The following is a 23,304-nucleotide window of genomic DNA, read 5'->3' as shown; positions in this document are numbered from 1 at the left end:
TTATTTGAATTTTTATTAGGAAATCGATGAACTATGCAAAAAAACCCTGTATCAGCCATATAATGATTTACAAAACAAAATATTAAACACAAGAAATTCAATATATATACAGATAATTAACATACTGGTGGTAATATTTGAAAAATGCGTATTTTACAAAGTTAATTATGAATAGTCTACTCATGCCCGATACTGCAAAAGTGTTCTGCAAAGGGTGTCTAAATATGCATCACTTTCATATGTAAAACAAAGAAAAGTATATATTGATGAAACATGTTATACACATGTATAAYGACGACAAATTGTTTTAAACTGAACTAGTTTAAAATCGAGTGCTTTGGGCAGAAAAAAAACATGGAAAGCTTTCCTTTTTAAAAGTGAATATGAYACTTTAACTTTTGGAAGCTCTGAATATCATTGTCAATACATATGTTAGATACTGCAAAACYAACCTCCAAGCTGTTTGTTACTTCAAACAAAATTCAAAGCACATTCCCTAGTATTTTAAATGATGCTTTAATAATTTCATGATAACGCATGTTTTCTTAAAAGATATCTTTTATCATTAAAATAATAGTGTGTTACTGTGACAAACCTGAGTTGTTGAAATAATCTGAAATCACCTACTGAAGAACTTCTGAGCGTATATATTACCAAAACTATGTGTAACTAAGTGAAACATTCTTTTGCAGTTTACAAGTGCAAGCTCCTTTTTTCAACATTTATAATTTGTTACATTCATTGTAAGGCAATTTAACAAGTCACCTGCTTTTCAGAGGTACTTGAGGATGCAGAAATAACTACACTACTTAACTAGATGCTTAAACATAGAATTCAGTGCTTAACTAGAGTGAGTTAGATTAAATAATTTTAATGGCAATGAAAATTTAAAAGCCAATAACGGAAAGACAAAAATGATTTTCCCTTTTTTTTTCTCCTACATATATCACGGCCTACTGAGTAACTATTCACTGGAGTCAGGGAATCAGAATGTAACTCCAGCTCAGAATTGGACCGAGTAAATAAATAGTTCCGCCTGTCAACCAACAATTAGCAAGAATTACACCATTTCTCAACCCTGTTCCCCACAAAATGTTTCTTTTCCTTTTTTTTTTTTTTTTTTTACTTAGATTTATCAATATATGGTTGTAAAAAATATTCACAAAACACTCGTTAATATGACAAAAATAACAGTTATTGCTGCACAGTTACACCAGCTCTTACTGCTGGACTATCTGCTGTTGCTGCTCGTTGTCTTTCTTTAGCAATTTCCATCTCTATTTTGGCTTTGATTTTATTCCAATCAACTTCCAGCTGCAAGAACAGAAAAGAGAGTATGCAGAGGTCAACTAACATTATACAGAGAGGTTACATGGATACCTATTCCTTAACAGGAAAATGTCAAGTTACAATTTGTTAAGTGACTTTATCTATTGTCACATAGTTCTTCACCTGTAAGTTACAGCTTACATTAATATAAAGCATCAAGAACTGTCAAGTTCTAATGAATTGAGCTTTCCATACTTAAAACAAAACAAACTTGATTTTTAAAAAAACAAATATGACTACATCTCATTGCACCTGGTAATAAAACATTAAAACATGAAAATAACTTAGATCAGTCTACTGCCTCTCATCTAACGAAATACTATGAAATCTGTGTCCTATTATTCAAAATGTAGCCCTTTATCAGTAGTACATGGTGTAACTTCTTTTGACCACACCTGAAGTCCATCAGGTAAAATGATGGCATATACATCAGTTATCTGATATAACAGAAATCAAATTTCCACTTGAAATTTTACCTCTGCATCAATACATGTTTCAACTTTATCTTGGCACTTCTCCAGCTGCAGAAAATCATCATCTTGTGACTGTATTTTATTTCAGTGAAACTTTAGACAACAGATATAGTACAGTATCCATGGTACAGTGGGGTACAACAGTTGCCTTTTTTTCTCCCACAAATACTTGACAAGAAAGAGTAGATCACGGTGTATTTGATGACTGTGAAAAACATCCAAAAACTGGACAAAAGTGTAATTGTGAAGTTCAATTTCACTGCAGGAGAAGGAAGAGTATCAAAGATAGGCTGGGAAAAAATACCTCAACTGCAGCACAAGCAATTTTCTGAGTAACTGTTATTGTGTTAACTCACAAAATAACAGGAAGATCTTCTATTAGGGAAGATGCAACTGTAATACCCACATTTTCACGTGAAAAGGTTTATCCTTCAATTCAGGATGTATTTGCTGGGTCCAGGTGCTTTAGATCTGATGACTGAAATCTTTATGGAGCTCTAAGAAAGAATGTGTTTGCTTTAACAGATGTCACACAGATGCTAACATATCTAAGGGCTTATTCTGCCAGCTAGCCCAAGGCTACTTGCCAGTGAAGTCAATGATCCTTGCCAGTGACACCTAGTAACTGCCAAGATACGGACTTTCAGTATACATAGTAGGTTCATAATACCTTACATATGAAGAAGTGAGAAATAACAACTAAGCACATTGTTTAGATTCTGCATCTGATTGCTGATCAGCGGTCTCTGCTGCAGTACGGAAAAGAGGTAAGAACTTCCTGCTTAAGCTTGAAGAAATGTTAGGTGATTAGAGGGAAAGTGAGACAAATCCCTTCCCTATTCCTCTTTTGTCTGAGGAGGAAGAACAGCATAAAACCTTGCCTTTTCTCTTTGATGCTCTTACTGTTTGCTTCTAGATCTGCTACCTGAGCTTGACAGGCTGCACTAAGAATTTTGTTAACACTGTAGCCAAGATCGCCAAATCCACTTCATTGGATATGTTGCCTTTTAATTTTAGATCTATCAGCCAAGACCTCCAGATCACAGATATGGATTACAACCCAAGCATTTGATGACTTTCTGCATTCTGAAACCTGAAGTTCAAGACAGAGAGCAAGATGAAACACTTAAAAAGGTCCTCTGCACACCTTGCCACTGTCAAGGCACTACTGCTTAGGATCCCTTCCAGAAATTAGCTTTATTATGATTTAAAGACAGTATTATCTAAAAAGTTATTACCTAAATTATCTAAAAATGCTTCTTCCAGATGCATTGATCTTTGCTCACTAATGGGTCTAAAGCACACAGAAGACCCAGACAGCTTAGCTGCTGAAATTGGTGTATAATAAGAGTACTTGGAATCTCTTATCTTTTCTCCATCCCCTAGATAAAGTACTGCAGACTTCCTTATCAGATGCCTACACACCTTGCAGATTTTTCTTCTGTTTAGGAAACAAAACATCCTTAGAAGCGCTAAAAGCTAATGCCTTACACTATAAATTAAGTTTTAATAAAAGTGTAATGGGTACTATCCAAAGGATCCAAGATAGCAGCTACAGCACATGGAAAGATCTGATACAGCCAGAGTACACATCTTTTTTTTTTTAAAGTCTTATTCTCAGAGAGCTCACAAACAGGAGAGGGAAACCAGTACAGAACTGAGGGCTGCTCAATCTGCAGAGAAGGTCTTAGGAGTTTTATTGGACAAACTGACCATGAGCCAGCAATGCGCTCTTGTAGCCAAGAAGGCCAATGGCATCCTGGGGTGCATTGGGAAGAGTGTTGCCAGCAGATTGAGGGAGGTGATCCTGCCCCTCTACTCAGCCCTGGGGAGGCCTCATCTCAAGTACTGTGTCCATTTCTGGGCTCCCCAGTACAAGAGACATTGAACTACTGGAGAGAGTCCAGCATAGGGCTATGAAGATGATTGGGGATGAGGAAAGACTGCAAGAGCTGGGCCTCTTTAGCCTGGAGAAGAGAATACTGAGGGGATCTTACCAATGTTTACAAATACCTCAAGGGAGGTTGTCAAAAGCACACGGCCAGACTCTTTTCAGCGGTGCCAAGTGACAGGACAAGTGGCAATGGGCACAAACTGAAACACAGGGATTTCCACTTGAATATGAGGAAAAACTTCTCTTCCTGTGAGGGTGACAGAGCACTGGCACAGCTTGCCCAGAGACGTTGTGGAGTTTTCTTCCATGGAAATGCTCAAAACCCGCCTGGCTGTGATCCTGTCCAACGTGCTCTAGGCGCCCCTGGTTGAGCATGGTGGTTGGACTAGATGATCTCCAGAGGTTCCTTCCAACCTCAACCATTCTGTGATTCTGTAATTCAATTAAGTTGCTGTCTCAGGTGCACCTCTGGTACATCTCATTAAAGGAAATGCACAGAAGATACTCCAGTGGAATCTAAGATACTTTTAGCTGAAGCTAGAAGTATCATGAACCATATGATCTCAGTCTTTAAGATCTGTGAAATGCTAATAGATTGAAATGACCTAATGATGATGAAGACGGTTTCCAGAGGTTTGATGAAATTGTGTATTAAACTATTTATCATATTTGGCAAAACAGTTCATAGTTCACCCTTAATGGATGGCCTTAATGTCTGTATACCTTCAAAAACTGTTATTCCCACTATCTATAAGAGTATGTAAAAACGTTGAAGATATTTAAGAGGTACATATTCAACCATACTAAGGCTTATGTCTCTATGGCTTTATGAAAAACAACTGTGCCTTCATTTGTATAATCCTTGCCAGATACTAAATACCTACATTCCATATCTGTGCCTTCAAATAAAACACATGCGCAAATATTAGTAGCCACGTAGCCAAGTTACGAACTTGYACTTAACAGTTAGATGTAAAACTTTAAGATTTATGTCCACATTTGAACCAAGGAGAGTTCAAATGTATGACCTTTTTATTATTTTCTTTTTAGCACAAAGAGTAGGCTGACCTAAAGTGGATGCTGAAAAAGCTCACCTAAGGCTGAATAATTTCAAGGAATACTTACACCTTCTGCATACTGTAAAAACCTTTTGTTGGTTTCTTTTTTACTGAAGTCCTCTAGGAACTTTTGTCGATAAGCCAGAACTGTGTCAACATGTGTCTTGTGCTTGACCGCTAGTTCTAGTGCCCTAGAATAAAACAGGAATAAAATGGGATTGTCAGGCTATATAAATGCTCTGGCACAACTACAATCACAAYGGCTTTGCAAAAAAGACATGCTGAACAGTGTCTGGGCTGCAGGCAAAGATTTCTGATCTATAGTGCCAAGCAGTTTTACATTATTACCAATCACAGGAGGTTAAAAGTAGCCAACATGTCATATACTGTCTGTCTACTTTATGATGCATATTAGGAAAAACATCCAACAATTTATTTCTGTTCACAATTTTGTCTCATGAATGGAGTCTGACAGGAGGAGGCTTTTTATTTCAAGGAAATGGAAAAGAAGGCATAGGCTTCTGTGTTCTCAATAAAAAGGGGCAAAAGGAATCATTTTCAGTAAAGTTACTATAGTCAGGAGTTATAAAAATCTCCTCTGAACAGTGTCATTTTGTGCATCCAGAGCATATGCTATACAACATTTAAGAAAATTTTAAAGGTGAGTAAGATTAGCCATTGTATTAAAGTAACTAATTACTCTTATATGTGTTTCCTTCTCAATGACATAAGGAATACTTCTATTTTATACATACAGCTTTTAGATGGTACATATTAGGCAACGCAACAAAAAACACAGATATATGCTTCTGGGGAAAAAGACCTTTTTGCCCACAGTGACATATGCAGTTAGTAGTAAATGGCCTCCTAAGATTCTGTTAGAAAACCTGGGTTGTTGTCTAAAGGAAAAATTTTTCCTATCCTGTTTTCTCATTCATATTTTATCCACCTACACACTGCTGGGAGTCTAAATGACTATATATCTATTTTTAGCAACTAGATATTTCAAAACAGCTTTAATTCATTGAGGGTCACATGCAGTCTGAGGTATTACTAAGGATGTTTCCAGGTTGGCAATCATGAAAAAGTAAAACATCATTTGAAAATGTTTCAGATATTTATTACAGAATACCATTATCTTCTAAATATGACAGAAAAATTAACCATTTTACTTTAGTGTATTGTTATGATATGATTTACGTCATCTTTTTACAGCTCTGAGCAATTACAGATAGGAAATCAGTCAGCTAATTATCTGGAACAAAACAAATGATCCAAATACTTCAAATGTTACCTCAATAAGACAGCTCATAAACATACTATGTTTAGAGAAATACTACCTATCCCAATTGTAAAGATTAATGTTGATTTGAATAGCTTGGTAAATGAGGCCTGTCTGAAGAAGCAAGGTTTCAGCTTCCTGGGTATTTCCACTGAACAGCAGTATATGAGCCATCCTTGATTCTTTTGATGGAAGATCTTTGATGAAATTGATAAACTGAACTTTGTCGATCTGTTAATGAAATGTATGATAGTTTACTAAGGGAAGTCGATTAACAAAATTAGTTTTGCAGTAATTTAACTAGGAAATAGTTAACTGCATTTTCTTACCTCACCAATTGACGCATATGCAATTTCTGCTGTAGCCATATCTTTATTGGCAACTGCCATAGCAGCTAAACAGGCCCACATAGTCTGATCCTGAAATTAAAATAAAATACAACTCCTAAAACCTCATGAATTTAATATTATACTGAAATTGACTTCTAATATAAATTATAAAAATCCTGAAAATATTCTACCATGATACCACATTTCTCAGTTATGTCATTCCCTGTACTGTGGTCTAAACGTTTTAATGGAAATCCACTACTAAATTAATTCTCAGAGCCCCTTCATTATAAAATTTTTGATGTTGTGATTGACAATGTGGCTAAATGAATCATTAGTTTTCAGTAGCTCAGCCAGTAATGAGCTGTTGTCATAGCATCACTTTTAGAACCTAATCACCGGTGCCACTATCACACTACTTTTGGAAACCAAACACTGGCTCAAGTTACAAAAAATTATTTTAACCTGGTTCGCTTTAACCTGGCCTCATAAATAACTGTGCTGGAACTGATGCTGACAAACTGCAGCAYGGGGAACATGGACATCTTAGGAAGGCTTTACTGCCAAAGCCAGTATCTCATTAAACTATGCTGTTACAGTGTCATAGTTTCCATAACAACCATAAATGCACTTTTATCATAAAGGTACTACAAATTGAAGAGAAAAAAATCTTGATAGGAGAACAAACTATGAACCTACTGAAAAGAAGAACTTCAGAAGTTCTGTCTCCTTTCATAAAGTACATTTAACACTTAGAATTAAGAATTTTAGAAAAGCTTCACGGTAATGACAATTTACACCTTTGTTCTSTGTTTTCATGACTCTTGCATTTTTATGCACTCTTAATAAAATCCCACAAGCTCAGAAAAACCTTTAGGAAAATCCTAACATTTTGATAACTTCCTTTTTCAAGTCCGACTACATTAGGACAAAAAATATATTACTAAATTACACTAGTTAATATGGCTACTATGTCTACTACTAGTAGTAAATAGGCTACTATGTCTAAAAACATTAACTCAGACAGAACAAATATAATTTTGAATGTACTTGTCAGTCCATATGCACCCTGGTAATAAAGTTGTTTTTAAGATTTTCGTTACATATGTTCAATCACAAGTTTGGAAATAACCCGTTTTTGCAACGTGGACAGGTTTTCAGGAGCAGCCTGAGAGCCCTGTTGATTTAAACCACAGTATACTCTCAGTTGTACTGAGTATGTTCTAAATGTCTTCCCATATCCTGTCTTATGATCACGATAGTATGTGACAAAACGATGAGACCCACTGAAGTCAGTGAAAGACAGAAAGCTAACCTGAGGCTGTGGCTTCACTGCCAGCATCCCTGTGCCTGGTCATGTATTCCCACCYTTTCCCTCAGTTCCATGATTTAGGRAAAGTTCATCATTTTTGCCGACAGCACACATTTGCAAGGTTTAAAATTGTTCAGAGAACTGAATCCTCATAAAATCTTTCTCATATTCTCTCCCCACTTCCCTGTTTAGGTGATAAAATGCTACAAGCTCAGCCTGAAATTACGTAAGACCATGTTTCTAGGATGGTTCTGTTCTCTCTTTGCTCAGAAATATCGCCCTTTTCCTTATTACTGATCAGAAACACTGTGAAATGTCTGGTTGCCAAAAATCAGCAAAATAACTCTGTATCACCATGGAGTTTTAGAATCATGAAAGAGGAGCAAAGAACTCAATGCACAGAACAACTGCAATGGCTTTTCGTTTACGCTGATTTAAGAGCATTCCAGGTCTTCCCTTAGCCCAAACAGAGATATGAAACACAAAGGACATTCAMCCCATCCAGTTCAGGTGGTTTTCGTTTACCTTACACCTAAGACAATAACTTTCCTTTGTAATCAATAGAAGGGAGAAGTGTTCAAACACTGAGACCTAAGTACCCGAGATGCCTAGAAACACATGATGTGAATACTCTCCACAACAAAATAAAGATTCTGTTACAGTCTATCTTGAGAGAAAGGCCTTACACACTTGTTGGCAGATGTGGACTAGTGAGGAAAAACTCACTAAGAAAAGACAGTGAGAAGAATATGACAGTAATATTACCATTCATTAGAAAGCACTGAAAAACTTTATTCCTTAATTCTTTGGATAAAGCTAGCCTTAAGAATGCAGCTGAAGCATGAAGAGATGGTAAAAAAAAAATCCTCTGATTATAAAACTTTCATAGTAATCAGAGAGAAATGATAGTATGAAAGCTACCACCCAATATAGGTGTTCTGTTTTTAAAGATGTTACATTTAAATTACTCACAAAGCTAATATAACATTGGATTTGAAATGCCAGTTCCCGCTGCCAAATACTGGAATAAAAATTACTGAAGGGGCAACACTCAGAATAAATATCATTATACAACCCAAACTATCTAGAGGTGTACTGATTTATTAATGCAAATAATTTAAATACATACTTAAGGTCATGGTAATCATACAAAAATGCTAAACTGTTTTCTAAGTGTTAGTGGGGCAAAAGGAGGCAGGTTTTTTTTCGTTGTTTTTTTAAAGACTGCCAGACTCACCTCATCTGTGGCTGTTGTCTAAATACATACAAAAGAAAGCAAAGGAAAAAAAAACAAGTGAAATAAAATATGAAAAAATACTAGATAACTGTACATGGAGATACATATATATTTTCAAATTAGTTATACTAACGTCTAGTCCTGAAAAGTTAAGCATATTACTAACTTTCATGAATATCTTTGTTTAATCCATTTGGTCTTTGGTGTAAATAAGAGCTATGAATTTTCATGATCGGACCAAAAATCACCAGCAACAAAGTAAAAAGTAAACAAGCAGTTTGATGAATGGAAATAACTTAACATTTCAAACGCAATTATCATTACTGAAGTAATACTTTAAAACATAAATACAGTATTTCAGTGAAATTATATCTGAACTTTGCCGATTAAAAATTACCTTGACAAAGCGACACAATCTGACAGCATCTTCCCATTTAGAACTACTAACATATTCATGAAGAATCGCAGGATAAGGTGAAATATTAAGGTGAATAAGTGAACCATCTGCTCTTCTAACTGTTATCTGATTTCCTACAAAGTGCACAATCTGGGGATTTTTGCTAAATTCACTGTTTAGAGAAAGACAGATAAGTTAATATTCACTCCTTTCTTAGTGAAAAGAACAGCAGGAAGAGAATAATTATATTTTATTTTCAAATCATAAAAAATCTGAGCATCTAGTTATTTAACATTCAATAGGTACTTGCAAAAGTAAAGTGATACTTATGCATATTCACTGGCTGCAAAGCAAATGCAAATCAGGTATTTGTGCAAATACTAGATTTTAAAGTACTATTTTCAGTTAAAAAAAAGGAGAAAAAAGGCTTCTATGATTCCTAGAATAAAGTTAAGAACTGAGGTGTACTATTTGAAGAATTTCATATCAAAAAGTATTGTAAGAAGGGAGAAACAGACATCAGTACTTCTTAATGGGAATGTTCCACAGGCTGAAGTAGTTATCTGTGACCAAATATTTTGATACTTTTCATTTAAAACAGATGTTTTAAACAGATCAATTATTTTATTTTCAAAAACAGCCAAGACAATATTTCAAAAGATTTGATTAAAATTTTGCTTCTGCATCAAAATAACATTCTAATTTTAAATTGTGCTGTTACCATTTAAAATCCAAACATCATAGTATACCTTATAAAAAGCTTCTTCCTAATTCCCTGATCTAGAATTAAGAATACAGAAGGAATTTTGGATACTGCAACTCTGGCATCTATTTCAACTGGCAAAATTAACACAATTCTTTAATAACCAAGTAAATAATTTGAAAGAATATTTGAAATACATACTAACACTGTATGGATCAAAAGGATGTATTATTACCTTGCATCTTTTTCATACAGAGTTTTTGGCAAAAGATCTTTGTCTACATAGACCGTGTTGGGGTAGTACCACACCGTAAAACGGGTATCCTGAATCCCACAAAGTATGTTAGAAGTGTCATTCCAAGCCAAAGTATGAACCATTGTGCCTTAATTTAAAGATAACAGAATATTATGCATTTCCACAAGAACCTTCCAAACAACTACATACTTCTTGAAACTGCATTATTAATAAAGGAGGACTTACTAGCTCTTTTTATAAGTATTAGTCTTAACCCCCTAGTTTGCAAGGTAAAATCTTACAAAATTGAATTTGGCTGAAAGTTATATGTTTCTGGCATTCACATTCTTCATTTCTGATTTTAATAGACATAAAGTAGCTTGGTATTGTTGGTTTTATACTGTTTTTAAGACTTTATTGATAAATTATTAGTATGCAGAAGATACAAAATACTAGAAGCAATGGCTCTTCATGGCTTCTTAACTGTTGCTTCTTAGTTTCTCTACCGAGTGCAAAGCTAGCTCCTTTTTCAAAATACCTTTTTCGGAGATAGTTTTGAGAGTGCAAATCAATATGAAAGTGAAGGCCAGGCTCCACCCTGGCATTTACTGAATCATGCATCTAGCTACAGAATTTAAGCTTTTATTTTAAAATATCATGTACTTAAGAATTTGAATCATCAAGAAAAATTCTGAAAGATTCTATATTCAAACAGCCTGAATAATTCTGAGGAATACAAGCTTCTCCGATATTGTCTTTATTGCTTACTCTGAAATATAACAATAAGTGCTTGAATCTGAACAACTGTTTTACTAGTAATTGACATAAAATTACCAGAATTTAGATAAAACATACTAAAATTGTTTCCATCAATATCTTAAGAAAGCCAAAGGACTATTCAGAGTGTTTTGACAAGTCCAATTTCGCCACTAATTAGAAAGCTAAATTTTGTCTCTTGTGCTGGATGAAAAACTATCCTTCTGCTAGCATACAGTTTAATGTTTTTAAAAAAAWTTTCTTACCTATTTTGACAATCTTCTGTTCTTTTCCAAACCTTTTAACTGAAGTAATGTGAAGATCTCTATTCTTATCAATAAAAACTATCTTTCTTTCACTTGTGAGTCCCTTCTGATCCAAAGCAATCTCCACAATTTCCGTCTAAAAACGAGAAAGAAAATACCTCATTTTTATGCTGAAGATCTGTATTAGAGAAAGCATGTGATATTCAAACAAACGAATGCCTTACTAAAACCAAGACAAACTCTTTAAAAGTAGGATTGTTAATGCACTTGTTATCTCCAAAGAAGCTGCCTGATCTTGCTTTATTACCTTAAGTCCTTTGTTATATACCAGAAGAGTGAAGAAAGGTAAAATACAGTTCATGCAATGATTTTTGAAGGAAAAACAGTAAAAACTCCATTAAAGACTGACCTGTGTTCATGCACTGTCTTTTCTTCAGTGTTAGAGGGACCTGAGCTWATAAAATCTGCTTTGGAGTACACACAAAGGAACCGAATTCATCAGTTTTACTGCGTAACACAACCACTCACCTGTAGTTTCAAACTCTTATGTGCATGGGATATCCATGTCAGTAACCAAAAACAATATATAGTACAACCTTTTGTATATCAACACTGCATATAGAATCTAATTATTGTTATAAGAATCAACTAGATTCATCAAACTGTTCTGTATCAAGATTTTGATAYAGCCTTTAATAGCTTTTCGTTACTAATTAATACTTTCAAAATATAATCAGAAAGAGGCACTATAACCTTCATCTTACCGCATGGGTTAGAGGCTTTCCATCACCCAGTGGTTTTCCAGATAAAGCTTCAAATATGTAGATAACTGAAGAAAAAATGTTATATGGTTTATTAATTAAAATTAACGTTTCTTCATAGATTTTACAAGTAGTCCCACTCATTTACAGGGTATAATGTGTAGATACTTATTACCACATGCTTGATTTATCAGTGACTTTGATATTCTGGTCAAACAAAAAATTTAAAATGTTAAAATGTTACCACCATAGCCTGCTGAGCATAGGAACACTCTCATTTTGAAATCTGAGTATTCTGTGAGAATTCTTAAACATCAATGGTTTTGGAAGACATGTAGCCACTGAAATATCATATTATGGACTAATTCTGAAGCAAGAAAACCAGCATTTTACTTCCTATCATAGCTCAATGAACTATTTACAGAAATTACACCCATTTCTACCTGATACAGGTAGATGGGTTTGTACCCCGCATTCTGGATATATTTACATTATCAGGGCCATCTGATTTATTTACTCAATCTTAGCCCATAACTTTGATAAGTATGAAAGTTGCAGAAGTGATACCACTGACTGATACATTTTCCTGATGAATTAGCCTCAGATATATAGAAAGATGTCCTTTGAGCTATTGAGTAAAACACTCTTCAGAAGCATTTTCCAATTTGTTTCAGGCAGGATTATATACCTGGACACAAAAACTGGCTTTTCAATATGTCATACCTTCCTAAATCAACATTTTTACACATCTTTGGATTTTTGCTAAGAGATTTTCTTCTTCCAGAATCTCTGTAGGCCAAAGATAATGGGGTGAAAACTGAAATTCTTAATGCAGTGGTCTTTAGCCATATTTTATCCCAGGACAGTTTAGAGTTTGTGCATATCATAATAATTCATTCAAAAAAACCTACCTCATCTTTATTTCTGGGATATTTGATGGAGACTAGTAGTTGAATCCTTCCTAAAAGGAAATTTCCTCTGTGTGTGTGTGTGTGGTATGTCTACATGCACAAGCACACACATCTGTACACAAACTACCCATAATACTGCATATATTGTCTGTGAATGTACACACACATTCAAACAGATGCCTGACTAGCCAGACTACTCAAACTTAGTGAAAACAGTAACATTATTATGAACATCAACTGTAATATAAGGCACAAGATTCAGCCTTAGTTCAGGGAAATCATATARGTGACAGAAACATTTCAGGTGCTTGAGATAACCTATCCCACCTGAGACTGCAACACAACGCCTGCAGGTATAAAGTATCAGAGGTATATACACTTCCATTCCAAAGGATGGCGATGTTAAAATGTTACTGCTGTGGGTTTCTTTCAATATGACACAGGATGTTGGTTGGAGGTCAATGGTTATGCAGGCAGAAGAAAAAACCCTAAGAGCAGGTGTTCAGAAAGCACTGGCTGAGTTTGCAGAAGAGGGGAAAGAGTTTTGCACAAGTGCTGCTTTCGGCAGCTGGTTAAATATACACAGGAAAATTAGTTGTTCCTGAGAAGTGGTATTTTTCTCACTTCTATGCATGGCTCCCTACAAGAAATTTATTTTGATCTTGCTACACAAACTGATTTTACTGCTGCTATAATAGCTACAGAAAGASAGATTAAGAGGTTTTTAAAGAAAACTATCATATCTAATTGACAAGTAAAATTCATGAACTCTTCATTAACGACTTAATCTACAACGCTTTTTACAGTATTTTAGTAAAGATTTTTTTTTTTTAATCTGGAAAACTTCATTATCCCTTTACAATCTCCTAGAACCTAAAAAATGGATGTATAAATCAAAAATATAAACAAAGGTTATTCTCTCACTTAAAAATATCCAGAGAAAGGAAATGGCTAATATTTGTCTTTTAACATAAAATTTTATTGTCATGCAAAAACTCCTTGCAAGTCTTTTTGGARCTGGATCCTCCTTCTTCTTCCAGTTTCATCAGAGAATGTGGAAGGACTAAGCACAAAGATGCTAGTGTTTGTTCTGGACTAYTGAAAGAAGATTCAAGTAATTACATTGCAGCACAGCAAGTTATGCTTTTCTCTCTGTTTTAGGGTATGTGAGCTTGCAGAGAGCTCCATGCTACCATATGCAAACAGCTTCTTGCATTTAACTGAGCAATCTGAGATGCTTCTATAATGCACTGCATTATGAAAAACAGACCTGTCCTCCAAATAGGGGAAAAGGAAAAATGCTTCCACTAGCGTGAATCTAGAAGGATAAATAGGCCTAGAAAAGCCACAGCTTCCTGTGCCAAGAAACTGCTTTCCCATATGCTGGCTTATAAGGCCCTTCATCTCTACTAGTGGGATTTGTTTCTAAAAAAGGAAAAAAAAAAAGAAAAAAGAAAAGAAAAAGAAGGAAGAAGAAGAATGCCACTTCTACCCATTACCCTGATGGAAGCTCCTATCAACAGCATCCTTTAGAGAGCTTGCTTTGAAAACAGAGCCAGGAACCCAGGTTCTGTAGATTACAATTTTGAGGMAGACTGGCCCATACGCAGAATCGGCTGACAAGACTTTCAGGACACTAATAGGAACGGTTAGAGGATGGAGATGCTCTTTGGTCTTGCTCAGAAAAGTGGGCAGGGGAATGGGGCAATACAGTTAGCTTATCCTCAAAATCTTAGATACTTGTATATATAGACAACAGACAATATTTATGGATAAATCATCTATATAATCTCAATTGATATAAAGCACTTCTATTGTTTTTACTGTAACTGCATCAAAGGTGTCAACAGAGCAACACAATAAAGTCTCTGTTTTATACATATTAAGTAACATCTAAATAAACACACACACATACACACACCAGGTAAAAGAAAAAGAAAAGTCAGAAATAAAATGCAGCTTTTCACTTATGCACAAATTTTTGAAAACCACTGCTTTCTTCTGAATAATGTATATATTTTTACTAATTAAAATCCCTTTTAACTAACAGCTATTTCAGATATTTTTAATGTCTGAGGTCTTGAGGATAATTTTTCTGTAAGMCCATGTCCTTAGAAATTAAATGCACTTCACCATCATGTTATTATTCTTAGAAGTAATTATCCAAAGAAAAATAAATCATTTGTTCTCATATAAAAGATAAAGATGTACAATAAAAAAGACTAATACAGAAGCTGTATGGAGCAGAAAAAGTGCTTTGTAACGAAGAAGTGAAACAAAGTCTCCCCCTGATTTTTCTTTTGCTTAGGGAGGAATATAGTAAAGGGTTATTACAGGTTTCCCCCACCCCACCCCTCAATCTTCAAGTAATTAAGTTGCAGGTTATACTCTCAGAAAACCACCATGCAATCATTAGTAAAGAGTTAACTCACTGCCTATAATTAAGACTAGAATAAGAGATTGCTGGAATGGGTTGAATTACTGTCAGTTGGAACTACTGGCAGGAAGTTTCCACTGTTTCATTCCAAGGTAACAACAGCTCCCACGCACACGTGTTTCCACTGGTCATCCTCTTACTGGCCATATCACAGTAGGATATAGCTATAGGTAACATAGCAGCAGTGTACTGTAATATTTATGTGGCCTATAAATGACACAGTTCTGAGGCCAGGAGTCAGTGTGCCATGACTCTTTCAGTGATGCACTTCTCCAGCAGGCATTTAACTTGTACTTAAATTGTTGCACAGGCAAACTGCACATGTTCTTCAAGAGACAGAACAAAAGACGGAGAAAAGTTAACTGAAAATATTCCTGTACTCCTCATTAATGCAAAAATTTACCTGAAGGAAACTTGGTTATGTTTTATTTTAAAATTACAGCATTTTGGTGTCAAAACAGAAAACTGTAGAGAGTCTTCAGGACCACAACAGTGAGAAAGAACATCACAGCTCATGACTGTGGTCACAATAGCTGTATATAAAACTTACATGCTGTAAAGAGACAAAACCCCAAAAACCTTTAAAATAAATCTGAGAACTAAAATTAATCACAGTTGATGTACCAGAGATTTCTAAGAGCAACAGTCAAACAGAAAAAGAGAAGTTTCTGAGGCACTTCTTTAGAGAATCAGATGTAAGAGAGAGAAAACCTACACTTCAARTATTTTTTGTATATGCTCAGTGGTTCTCCAGTGTATTACACATGCAATTGGAAGGTCAGACATATACTATTCTTTCAATTTTTTTAAATCAAAGTTAAGCAAAACTCATCATTTAAAGTCATTTTTAGAATAAATGTAATCTTTACTTTATATCATAAATAAAGCATTATTTCTGCTTCATGCTTTCTTTTCACCCTAACTATGCTAAGCACAAAAAACAAACTCTAAYGTTGAAAACCTCATAACGAATTATTAGCAAACACAAAAGTATTAGAACTGAGAACATACCCTTTGCATCAGCTTTGTCTTTTATTGCTAGAGTATCATTACTCAGAGATACTGTCTGGGCATTTAAAACATCTGTTCTCATTCCTGGGAATTTTGGAGAGGAAATTAATCTTCCTTCATAGGAATATAAATAAAGCCCTCCACCATCTGTAAGAAGAAAATGCCTACAAAAACCAACAAAGATGCAAATCATTTAACAGTACAGAAAAGAATGATGACAGTTTCAACAATTTGAAGGTAATTATCCAATATTCTGCACGTCCTGCAACTGTTTTCTAGTTAAATTACGTCATTTCTAAACCTTACATTTCAAAGTTGATATTCTCAAAGCTCTACATGGATGATTTCAATTTTCATGTGGATGTTATCTTTTTCCACTCTAAAAAATATTTATTATCTGTAATCACTATGATTTTCAAGTTACTTTTCCTTAACAGCTATTACAAGATTTAGATCTTATAACCTGTGATGATATTGCATATGGCTTGCACATAGTATTCCAGACACACCACTCCACAGGAGAACTCTGACCATTCATTTTATACTGTGTGTATATACGAGACAACTTAAATGCTTACAGCTACCTTTGAGATAGAATTATTACCTGTATCTCCTTCTTTGGTATRATTGGATTATAATTTAAAGTAGATAGAAGATGCTTCTTTTAATTAAYTGATCCCCATGTATTAAGATGCAGGTCTTCAATAAAAATAACTTATTTGCAGGAACACATTTCAAACTTTTATGCAGAATACAAATAATGCATAGCAGTGACTGGTAAGTAACATCTATAGTTCACAGGTGTAWACCACAACCATGAACAAAAAGCCAATTGTTAAGCCCCCAACTATTGCATACGGTGTTACTGTCGCTGACATCAAATGCTGTGAGCACTATGCTGCGTTATGCTGAAAACAGTTGCCCGGSGATAACTGTCTAAGAGAATTAAGACTAAAATCAGAACTCAAGATTTTTGACTCTGCTTCTRCTCTTAGCTCTTTAAAAGATTCTCCCTCTACAAAGGTAAATRTAAAGGTTTGCGTGACAAGTGATTTCTCAGGACGTACTGCTGAAAAAAATCTTACATTGAGAAAAATAGTCTGTTCTTGCATACATAAACATAAAAATAGTTTCATTTTTCTTACATATTTATTTGGTATTACTCACAAAATAAAAATCAGAGACCAAATATTATTTCTATAAAATATACTCCACTTTAACAATATAAAACATGAAAAAACACRTATTAGTGTAATGTCAGAAGACCTACTCTCTACCATAAATAAGAGTCCAAACATGTACATGTAATATATGAAAATATTCATTACTGCCACCTTATCATAGATACTGTATGGCAAATGGTCTGTTCATTTTATCAGCTAAGCCTTCACATGCTGCTTACAAATACTGAAATTCTGTACATTTTAAGAAAAAAATCTAATAGCATTACAGTAAGTGAGCTACCTTTCCGCCTGTAGAATTAAACTAACTGTTCCTTCCTTCAGGTCAAAGATAATTGGTGTATTCCAGTTCTTCGTACTACAAAAGAAGTAAGTTCATCATCCATTAAAATTGCTAATCTTCATATATCACTGCAAATACAAAGCTGAATTTGCYAAGTAAAGCATACACATTTTAATTATTTAACATTCCTATAAAGGGAGATTTTTGAAGGGAAAACAGCATTTAGGTAGCCAAGTAACATGGACAATCATGCAGTATGATCCAGTAACTCTTCTGCTCTGCCTTTATTTTTTCATTCCTTCACCTTAGCAGTAGCTGATCCAGATACCCGAGTAACCATCAACATCACATTTATATGAAACAAACACATCTTTAAATAGTTCTGAATAGCAGTTCAACTTTTTTACRATGATATGGAGATAGGATAGAGATCTCTTGCATACCTGACTATGGCCTGGATTATGGTTCAACATTAGTCCACTGAATCGCTAAGTAACTTTAGCAATTAAGACAGAGTATCATGTTCCTAAAACACGATGTAGGATTGAATTAATCCTATTCTATTTCAAAATAATGGCATGTCAGAAGTCCCCTGGATGGAGCCACCTAATGGGAACAAACACACTGCTATCCAGCCACCATATTATTGCTGCCTCTACCTGAAAAAAAAGCTTGCAAAATCTTCCTAACAAGATGAATAAGCAACAATGGCACCAGCAAAAAGCTGAAGAACTTGGAAGAAATAATGACAGGGGAGGGCAACTTTACTCAAATGTATTTTGTTGTATATTACGCTAGGTTCCACAGAATATTTCAATTGGTGTCAAAAACAAATAGCATATAAACGCCACTGTACTTCAAATAAAAGTTTCTGCTACTAACTTATGACAGTTACCTGAATTCAAAATTTAAAAAAGCTTCATGAATTTGTATTACTTACGAAAACACATAACACTGAAGAGAAGTTGAAACAACCAAATGCCCGTAGTTCAAAGAGGCCTTAATAACCCTGTCACGGAATTCCAATAAATCTACTGCATCGTTAATTACATTGCGCACCTAATTAAGAAAAATTTTTAGTTGAATAAAATGACAGTAACTGAAATGTAAACAAACCAGTGAAATATCATATTCTTATTATAAACACATGCTGATTCTACTATGCTATTAGCACAAGAACATACCTATGTAGAATCAGGCACTTTCACAGCTATGCTGAAAACCTAATTCATAGGTTCTATAAAATCTGAATAAACATTGAATATGCTTTTGAAATAATTTTGCATTAAATATTTTTATTTGCTAGTTTGCTTTGTGTTTAAACAGCCAACTTGTAAAACGGTCCATCTTCCTGAATGGATGTTTTAATTAAAATTCAAAAGCATAATCTCACCTAAAATAGTGCAAGAGTCAATTATTAAAAACAAATGGACTAAAGCCACCACAACAGCAGTAATGCTCAAGGTTAAGAGATGAAAATAAAAATTACTCAAGAGCTGGAAGTTCATCATCTGGAAGTGAAACGAATAAATAATGCTTAACTGGAATATATCAGGTATAAGCACAATATTACACATGAGGTTGATAAAATCAAATATGATCAAGGATGTCTGAAAGTTCCCATTTTAAGACTCAGTGTTCAGATGCAGATTATTTAAACATTCAAAATGTAATCTTCCATTGATCCCATCAAAGCAATTGAACTATATCCAAGATTAGGGTGCACATATGTTGTCTAGATGTTAAATATTTCTGGTATATATTTTAATGCTACCACACACTGGAATAAGTGAAATTTAGTAGAGTTGGCCTATGTAAGCAGGCTATGCCTTTGCCATTTCTGTGAAAATCAGCTCAAATTATTTTTCAGTAAAATAACAGTTTGTTTCTAATCAGAAATTTCTGAGCCCACAGATTCTAGGCAGCTGAAATCTTTYATGACAATTTTTTTTTAACATGTCACTATTCTGACGGTAACTTCTCTTTGATTTCTTCCATTCTTTTATTTTTTGTAAACAAAGACTGAGTATTATTATGAAAGTCTAGAAACCATTTCCATAGACATATTAATTGCTGTGTCTACCACAGCAACAAATCCACAATTAATTTTGCTGTTGCCATACCGGGTGAAAATCAATGCAACTATAAATCTTTTGTGAGCAATGTTTTCCTACACGAAAACCTACATACAAATAATACAAATACATACAAATAAAATAAATGACTATAAAATAATGAAATAAAACGTTAATCCAGACTCATAGTTAGTTATACTTCCTCAGTTGTTTGCATATTCAGACTCCTTGGAGATTACTAACAGAGCCCATCTGTTACGAGTCGATGTCTGGGAATGAAAGAAGAAATATGAATTTTTACCTGCTAATTTGTCTTCTGTGTTCCCAGACACTGACTCATATTATCCCACCCACCGGACTGAGTTGTAATACTGCATTTCTGTTGTTACAACTTTTCCCAATTACATATTAAACATTAAAGAACCAAGACAAAAAAAATGTAAGCGTCTAATTAGGAATTCAGGAACTTGACTTCAATATTGATAGTACTGGCCTGGTCTCTAATACGCTATGTGTAATTGGGAAAGTTTATAAGAATGGAAATCTTGTATTATCCCACTGTTCACAAAGTGAATGTTATGAGTCAGTGTCTGGGAACACAGAGGACAAATTAGAAGGTAAAAATTCATATTTTTGTATTAATTCCCAGATATTTGGTAACCTACATGTGGAGTCAGGCCAAGATTTTCAAATGAAGGATCCTAAATGTAAGCTCCAGAAACCACTGTAGGGGCCTGCCTCATTTCCCACAGTACAGAGACTTGGCACCTCCCACTCAGGTCAGTGCATATTGYTGAGTTTTTAAGAGATGGAAGCACTAAGTAGRTACCTGTAAAAGTGCAAGAGAAGCCTTAAGCCTCTCTCATTTTKTGTTTTATTCTTGGTGTCCTCAGTGTAGATATTTAGTTTGACTACAGCTGTTCGAATGCTTTATTTCCCAAGCATTTCATCTACTAAGTCTTCATTCAAGGACCCTATTGACCGAAACAGCTTTATGGTCACCRTCAGCAACCAAACTTATGTTGAAATGCAGTAAGACAGCAACATTCATCATAGCTTCAGTAACAGCAGACACACAGTAAACCTTACCGAAGTAGTAGTCATTACAAACTGCATCAATGCCACCAACAACTCATGAGCGCAAGTAAGATTAAAAAAAAAAAAAAAAACACTCCTGCATACTGTCTACGCTTGTTTATATGTGCACAGCCTCATCTTTGTTGACAGTTATTGTAATACAATTTAGGTAACATGATTCTTTGGTTTTGCTCAATGCATTCATATTGTTTTCTGCATAAATATTTTCATTATACCTAAAATTCTGTCTCTGTCCTGTTCTTACAAGACCTACACAGTTAATTTCACATACTATTCAATGACCTTTGCATTATTCTGGAGGATAAGGTACTTCTGAGCTACATAATTCTACTTCATCTGCTAGTATAGTCTTATTTACACACATCTGATCTCTTGTRCAACTGATAATTATTTACACTACTTTCTCCCTCTGATCATTCTATGGTCCTATTATATATACATGAAAAAGATACCCTTATTCATTATTTTAGGATAACAAATTCAAATTGTGTATTAAAAAAAACCCTTAGAAAGTTACTAATCAGAATGCACAGTTTYGAACTGTGAAGATTACCTCCATGGTTCTCCTCTTAATTAATGTTATTTCAAAGTTCTTCCACTCCCAGCGTTGCTCCACAACATGAGCAAAAATGACATGTCCATTTCCACATGCTCCAGCTAGTTGAGTTCCATCAATAGACCAAGCAATATTAAATATACTGCCAGTGTTTGGTTTCTCTAAAGCATAAGACCACTTGTAGAAAAAGAGAAAAGAACACTTAACATTTTATCATATTTCATGGAAATGATTTATTGTAATAAACAGACTTACAGTGTTATTCATAATTTTAACGAGATTTATCAATGAAATGATTTTTTACTATAATTTAAACAAGCAAACCAAAGAGATTAGGTTTCTTAAGTCAGATTACTTGAAAAGCAGGGATACAAAACCAAAACTTCTGATACAACAGAAATGAAAAATGTCACAATGCCCTGAAGTACATTAGATAAGTTTTATCTAGTCACAGTATATTAAAAATGTACCTAATCATTTATAAATCTAGACAATCACTTTATAAAAATTACATGAATATACTCAGAAAAATTAATAAATTGGYTACATCGGTACAGTAAGCTATGACTGTGTGATGCAGTCAGTTCATGCTGCAGTGACAGCAGTTCCTACATTCAGTAATAGCAAGGCCCTGGCAAAATCAGTCAGTGTAARGAAGACCCTCACGATCTAGGGAGAATTGCAAAGCTCCTGCGGTGCATCTCTCCCTGCTTCCTACAAAAGGAACATTGGTGGATTAAGAAAAAGCCTGAAAGCAATGCTTTTACAGTGYTCTGATCCTAACTCACAGAGGATCCTAGGTACCTTGTCTCCCTTTTTCTATGATCTCTGTTACAGTTATTTTACAGAAGCAGGACACAGTAAAATTCCAAGTTGCTACACTTGCAAAAATCTCAGTCAACCCACTCCCCCTCCTCCAAGGCCCCCCCCAAACCCACTGCTCTACTATAACCAAAGTAGTGATGTCTGGCCGATCTTTAGAGAGAACCAGAAGCAAAAGCTCCAAGTTTCTCATTCATTTCAGACKAATTCAGAGGTCTGGGGTAAACCTTTGTGTACTTTGAGAACTGCCTGATGGCTCAAAATATACAACAAATGAGAAAAATTATCATTTCAAAGGCCCACAGAATGTACTCTAATTTAAGGTGCTTTAAATAACACAGCAAAGAAAAAGACGGTTGCCTTTGTCTTCCTTAATAGGACACAGACCTTAGAAAGTTTAGAAAATKATAACATACAGTATCAATTATTGACAACAATTAGTACTTTTCCTCTTCTACACCGATTACTTTACAAACACCTACAATTGTTTTTGATTCAGCTCTGTTTTGAAAAGCCTGAAATATCTGATACTACACTCTTCAGAAAATATACTATTTGATCAGCTGTGCCAATCTTCACCTATTTGAGTAATTCTTCTGTAGCATTTAATTGATTTTTAATTAAAATTTCATTCTTAATTTAAAAATAGTAAAATTAACAGCTCACATTGTTGTAAGAACTTTGTTCAAAGTCCCATTCCTCTCAATTCCACAAGCAGACTAAAGGCATTACATATTCATAGAGCATCAATATTCAGTGAAATACAATCACATACCTGGATAGAATAGGACACAATAAACTCTTTAACTAGTTTAGAACACAGAATTAACCTCTTGTTATGGAAAAAAAATAGCTAGAATGTAGCTAAGTTTTGAAAAACAGGAGTACGATGCAAAGA

The 23,304-nt window shown here is 34.6% G+C and overlaps 1 protein-coding gene across 5 annotated transcripts in view; it reads right to left on the bottom strand.

Annotated features, from left to right (window-relative positions):
- Window positions 1-23,304, bottom strand: part of IFT80 (intraflagellar transport 80) — a 62,824-nt gene continuing 39,520 nt past the window's right edge. For all 5 annotated transcript variants that reach the window (XM_085304047.1, XM_085304048.1, XM_085304046.1 and 2 more), the window contains 12 exons: window positions 21,582-21,761; window positions 18,796-18,914; window positions 17,856-17,930; window positions 16,392-16,555; window positions 12,036-12,100; window positions 11,272-11,407; window positions 10,250-10,397; window positions 9,312-9,483; window positions 6,366-6,455; window positions 6,095-6,267; window positions 4,822-4,945; window positions 1-1,314 (listed from right to left, as the gene is read on the bottom strand). In XM_085304047.1, coding sequence (XP_085160173.1) covers window positions 1,195-1,314; window positions 4,822-4,945; window positions 6,095-6,267; window positions 6,366-6,455; window positions 9,312-9,483; window positions 10,250-10,397; window positions 11,272-11,407; window positions 12,036-12,100; window positions 16,392-16,555; window positions 17,856-17,930; window positions 18,796-18,914; window positions 21,582-21,761 — 1,566 coding nt within the window. In that variant the 3' untranslated portion in view covers window positions 1-1,194. The remainder of the gene's footprint in view (window positions 1,315-4,821; window positions 4,946-6,094; window positions 6,268-6,365; window positions 6,456-9,311; window positions 9,484-10,249; window positions 10,398-11,271; window positions 11,408-12,035; window positions 12,101-16,391; window positions 16,556-17,855; window positions 17,931-18,795; window positions 18,915-21,581; window positions 21,762-23,304) is intronic.

The sequence above is a fragment of the Rhea americana genome, unplaced genomic scaffold, assembly GCF_003343005.1.
Source record: "Rhea americana isolate MKP2758 unplaced genomic scaffold, rheAme1 scaffold_202, whole genome shotgun sequence".
Taxonomy (NCBI): domain Eukaryota; kingdom Metazoa; phylum Chordata; class Aves; order Rheiformes; family Rheidae; genus Rhea; species Rhea americana.
Note: the sequence above shows the minus strand (reverse complement) of the source record. Positions and strands in the feature narration are given on the sequence as shown.